This window comes from Euphorbia lathyris, chromosome 2 (genome assembly GCF_963576675.1).
Source record: "Euphorbia lathyris chromosome 2, ddEupLath1.1, whole genome shotgun sequence".
NCBI classification, from domain to species: Eukaryota; Viridiplantae; Streptophyta; class Magnoliopsida; order Malpighiales; family Euphorbiaceae; genus Euphorbia; species Euphorbia lathyris.
In genome coordinates, this window is record NC_088911.1 from 73,042,572 (window position 1) to 73,048,211 (window position 5,640).

Genomic DNA, 5,640 nt, shown 5'->3' on the forward strand with positions numbered 1-5,640 from the left:
TGACCACACTCAACATCACCCTCAAAGGGAAATTCACTGTGACTTCTGTGGTAAAAGTGGACACACTATAAAATTATGTCGTCATAAATTAAAATAGTGGGCGACTATATACCGCACTAAAATTCCGGTTCACCGGCCTGTATTGACCTTTTTGCCCTTCTCATTATTTCAAACATAAGTTTTGAAATTCCAAATCCTCTCAACATCTTTTCCATTAAAAAAAAAACCGACAAAAAACGAGATGGCACGAAGAGGAGGCATCGGCAAAGGATACATGGGTATTACGGTAAGTATTTCCATAAAAAAAATTATCAAAATCGTGAGTAATCGGGCCGAAATTCGGGATTAAAATCCCAGAATTTCGCCTAGGCGGGCGCCGGAATCCATCTCCGCCTACGGTGGAACGCATGAACTATGCGTTCCACCGTAGGTGGAGATGCATAGTGTCGAGCGATCCACCTTAGGGTGGATCGCACGGCGCACGCGCTCAACCGTAAGGCGGAGCGCGTGGCGCATGCGATCCACCTTAGGGTGGATCGCTCGACGTACGCGTTCCACTTAAGGTGGAACGCGTACAACGCATGCGCTCCACCTTATGGTGGGGCGCATGCGCCACCCGTTTGGCCTAAGGGCCAAACATTTGCGACGCACTGGTCGGCCCTAAGGCCGACTGGTGCGCCGCACCCGTTTGGCCCTTAGGGCAGGTGGTGTAAACCACCCGCCCAGGCCAAAAAGGGGCAAATTTTGAATTTTTTTTAAAAAAAAATTGCACGGACCGGGCGTAGGCAAACCCGAACGTATAGAAAAAAAAATTATGTTAAATTGAATATACCTTATAAATAAATAATATTACAGGATAAGGAGGGAGCTGACCCTAGACGCACGTCTTCACGTCCTGTTACTGCATCTGCTCGGCGGGACCGGGAGGAGCAGCAGCGGTTTATGGCGGACGCCCGGAGGGCACAGGCGGAGCGTGCTGAGGGACGGGATGAGGCGGCTGGTATAGACATGGACGGGGATGCTTCTATGCATCGTCCTAGTGCTGATACTATCCCCATAGATCATGGCGTTGTGACGAGGGGTCGAGACGGACGATTTTCTTCTACCGCAGCATCTTCTTCTGGTAAGAGAAATTAAAAAATGTGTTTATTTGTATTTGTGTTAATCGTGATTATTGAAAAATATACTAAAAAATTAATGTCTACCGTTTGCTGTAATTTCAGGTAGCAGCAAGCGATCGAGGAGTGTAGAGGATGACTGGGTTGTGAAGGACCCCGTCCCCGGGGGTCCATTTGATGGTGCTGTGATCCCGAGCTTTTTGGGACATATTGCATGTGCTATATGGGCCGGTCAGGACAGGGGCGTCCTTAGGTGTCATACCAGATCAGGGTATTGCACGAAGCTGAGATTATGGTACAGTGGTTCTTCCCGGACGATTCAGTCGCGTATCGAGTCATCTGGCTTGTTCCATTTACCTGGTATTATGCACAGTCACATAGATGCTGCACTGATCACAGCATTTGTTGAGCGGTGGCAGCCAGACACGTCATCATTTCACATGCCATTTGGCGAGATGACCATTTTGATGCATGATGTGTGGGAGATATTACGCATCCCCGTAGATGGTGCTATGGTGACTGCTGATGCGACTGTTGATGAGCTTAAGGAGTGCGTGATGGATTTGTTTGGGGCGACTCGGGTTGAGTTAGATGCCCGTCATTATGCTTCTGGTGGTATACGAGCCGCTTCCGTCATGGAGCGCTGTGGAGGTGATCGGATTCCTGAGACCCAGGCTATAGCTTGGACGTGGCTGATGCTCGGTTCCACCTTGTTCGTAGACAAGAGTGGTGACCGCATCCGACCTTCTTGTCTGTTAGAGGTGCAGGACTCGGCGGCTGGAGCCGTTGGACTTTCTTGGGGATCAGCTGCACTAGCATATCTATACCGTCATCTTGGTATTGCTACCAGAGGAGATTGCGGGCAGATGACGGGTTGTATGACATTGCTCCAGTCCTGGATTTACGAGTATTTTCCTTGCTTCAGGCCACATCGAGAGGCAGTTACAGTTGACCCGGATCTTCCTAGGGCTTCGTTGTGGCCATCTATATCGATGGAGAAGAGCGATGAGCGGTTGAGAGCATTTCGTGCCCGGCTTGATGTGTTGACAGCAGATGAGGTATACTTGCTTTATAATTATAAATACTATTCAATTAAAACAAATTTGTGTATTACTTCTATGTGTTAATGTAATTTTATACATCTGTAGGTCATGTGGATGCCGTATGGCCCTGATGCCATTACTGAGACCCCGAGGACTCTATATTCTGGATGGATACGGTATCGGGATGTGATCGAGCCGTACATGCCGGGGCGATGCCTTCGACAGCTTGGACATGTGCAGACCATTCCTAGACCGATATTGCAGCCTTCTAAGGCTGTTCGCCCGTGGACCAGTTTGAAGTATCGTGTAGAGGTGCCAGCTGTGATGGTGCAGGGTATTTGGGACTCTTTTCCCCAGTCGTCCGTCCTTATACTGTCTGTATTCACTCCAGCACATACTCCATCAGATTGTGAGGATCAGTACATGCATTGGTACACCCGTCACTCACACCCTCGTCTACTTCCGGAGATTGTTGCACCCGGACCGGCTGTTTATACTCGCTCGAACAGTGAGATTGTAAGTTATTTTTGGTTTTCTTGACTGGTCTAGTAATGTGAAATGATATTTACTGAAATGTGAAATGATATTAACCTTGTTTTTTGTTCCTTACTTTTTTACAGTGGGTTAGTCGATTATCTGGCTGGGGTGAAACTGTGCTGGATCACATGAGTCATCTGGACGAGGATGCTGCGATTGTATATAGGCAGTCGTTAGAGGAGATTATGGATGCTTGGCATTTGGCCAAGTGAGTTATGACTGTATTTTGTAGTATTTTAGTACTATTTTGACAGAATTTGGTGGATTGATATTTTAGTACTTTTTTTGTGGTATGTTTTGTTATTATTGCAAATTTAAGAATACATTAGAATGACATAAACTGCATAAACTGTAAAAATACATTAGAACGACATAAACTGAAAAAAGACATTACAACGACATAAACCGGAAAAAAAGACATTAGTCACTATCTTCTTCGTACACCTGAATGTTTGGTGAAGATGTCGCTGGTACACCTGACTGTATTGCAAGGTATATCTCTTTCTCCTCTGCAATATTTGTCTCATATTCCACAGGAAAAATGTTCCATGGAGCATTTCCTCTATTTCTTGGCCAAGCTCGTCCTGGCAGGTAATCGTTCTTTGAAGCGCTGATACTCTGTAGTACTCGAACCTCTAATTTATAGCGATCCCAATTTTTCACGATCGAGTAAGGATAAGTTCGATGAACCTCATGAGAAATTTCAGACTCTGTCCATCTTAAAAAGATGATGGAGTTGAAATTTTTTTTAGGGATGATTCCCCTCTGATTATCACGCAATAGTCTGGCGAACATAGCTTTCCAGTCATCAATAGGCATAAACCACTTCAGAAATGTTTGAATATGACTAGGAATATTTCCTTCATTCAAATTGTTCAACCATTCCTCTAGAGCAAAGTCAAAAGGCATGTAATACATATAACATAAGAACCACAGCATGTGTAGTGAGTATATTGGAAACTCACCAGCAGACGGAAGCTTGAAGCAAAACATAAATGGAAATTCAGGATGGAACATTGTTGGACTCACAAATGTCTCTCCATATACACGAATTGCGTAGTATTGATAATCAAGCATCTTCGTCGTGCAATCAGACTTATTCAAAGTTGAAACTATGCTTTTCTCGGGAGGAAAATTAGGGAACTCGTTGGTAAAATCAGATGAAGCCATTTATGTTTGAGAGTTTTCGTTGATCGTAATGTAAAGAGTAAATGTGGATAACTGAAGTAGCAACATTGTTTAATTTTATAGATGGAGAATATAGACGTTGGAATATAGACGTTGGAATGTGGATAACTGAAGTAGCAAAATTCATCAATATTCACCTGGAACATTACAGAACCACACAAAATTCATCACAATTCACCTGTAACATTACAGAACCACACAAAATTCATCAATATTCACCTGTAACATTACAGAACCACACAAAATTCATCACAATTCACCTGTAACATTACAGAACCACACATAATTCATCAGAATTCACCTGTAACATTATAGAATATCAACCACTAATATCCCCTAAGTTGGGCCAATCTGGTCCACTGTGTCACCCTATCCTGATAGAAGCGCTCCCATCCTACAACGCTTTGGCCTCGGTGCACAAACCACCAGTGTACTATAGGGGGCACCGGAAAGTTAGGCGATAAATTTAAACGTATGTAGTGCTGGCAGTGATTCCCTAAATGAGCTATACAAATCTCACGTGATGGTCTTGTAGCAGTCGATGCGGCATACAATGGTAAGATAGTACCACACAACGCTAATGTGTCCCCACCTGAGAAGCCAAATAACATGATAGCAGAATTGTACATGGTAGCAACCGGCCACAAGTCATCCCAAACGATCATCCAATAATCCGGCGTACAACCTGTACCGTCCCAACTTACTCTACGAAGAGCTGCATCAACAGTATCAACAAACACTCTTTGATACAAACAACGGTTAGCAATTACTTCATTTCGAATGTGATGCCTAACTGTCTGCCACGCTTCTTCGTCACCAAAAATGTAAGTTGCTACCGTACGGAAACCACAATTTCCATCACCTACAACGTCGTAGTATGATTCGACGTATGGTTTAATTATGCCAACTATTTTATCGGAATGTACGAATTCAGAACCATGATACGTTTTTCCATCTGCATTCATGTATATTAGTGTAAAACAACTCTATATTGCAAAACAGTTATAAAAAAAGTTAGGTTTATCAGATATAATTTACCTGATGAGGCAGCATTATGTACCGAGGATGACGAGCTAATTCTGCCACTTCTACCACGACTCCTAGATGAACTAGTAGAACGAGCCCGTCCACGATGAGTTTCATTATATTCCCAAGAACTCGGCATACGTTTTGTGGATTTGCTCACCTTAGGTCGCCCCCGCACGTTAATTTTGACATCGGGTTCGGTGTACTGAGCTTGATCAGGGTGTAGTTGATCATGGATAAACATTGAAATATTACGCATTACGGATGGGTCGGCTTTAGAGACTTGGTCCACTAAGGACTTAAAATATCGCTGCTCCTCGTTCAGATCATTACGCCCGTCATTTTCATCAGTGTGACCATGGTTGATTAAAAGTGTTCTCCAAAACACGTGAACACTCTCATAACTGATCATTTGTTCCAGATCACAAGCTCGTTTCAGTTCACATGCACATGGTATCTTATGCGATGTTCTCAATACACAACCGCAACGCACGTACACTTCATGGCTCAACCCTCTCATACGCTCTAACTCTTGATTCAACAACTGCAGACAATAATGAGAGACTTTGAATACAAGTTGGCTTAATGGGCGTCCGGTGAAAGTGACTGATTGACGAAGCCGCGACTGTTCAAGCATGTACCTGATACGAAGACAAAATTATTATTAGTTAGTGAAATGATACAACCCTAAATGCAAATTCCAAAATCGCAGTAGAAGAAATTGCAAA

The 5,640-nt window shown here is 43.7% G+C and overlaps 1 protein-coding gene across 2 annotated transcripts; it reads left to right on the top strand.

The window, feature by feature from the left end:
* The first annotated feature begins 1,636 nt into the window (after nucleotides 1–1,636).
* Nucleotides 1,637–5,006, top strand: LOC136220567 (protein MAINTENANCE OF MERISTEMS-like). Of its 2 annotated transcripts, none has more exons than XM_066008383.1 (3): nucleotides 1,637–2,176; nucleotides 2,267–2,691; nucleotides 4,861–5,006. In XM_066008383.1, the coding sequence occupies exons 1-3, from the start codon at nucleotides 1,676–1,678 to the stop codon at nucleotides 4,892–4,894; spliced, it is 960 nt and encodes a 319-aa protein (XP_065864455.1). In that variant the 5' UTR covers nucleotides 1,637–1,675; the 3' UTR covers nucleotides 4,895–5,006. The 2 variants fall into 2 exon arrangements, with proteins under 2 accessions (XP_065864455.1, XP_065864454.1); XM_066008382.1 differs by lacking the exon at nucleotides 4,861–5,006 and adding an exon at nucleotides 2,782–2,974 and having other exon boundaries at nucleotides 2,267–2,677.
* The last annotated feature ends 634 nt before the right edge of the window (nucleotides 5,007–5,640 follow it).

Excerpts from the sequence above, each read along its gene's own strand:
- LOC136220567 (XM_066008382.1), top strand. The coding sequence starts at position 1,676 with ATGGATTTGTTTGGGGCGACTCGGGTTGAGTTAGATGCCCGTCATTAT. Across the intron at positions 2,177-2,266 it reads ATGTGTTGACAGCAGATGAG|GTCATGTGGATGCCGTATGG; the intron begins GTATACTTGCTT and ends ATACATCTGTAG. Across the intron at positions 2,678-2,781 it reads CTCGCTCGAACAGTGAGATT|TGGGTTAGTCGATTATCTGG; the intron begins GTAAGTTATTTT and ends ACTTTTTTACAG.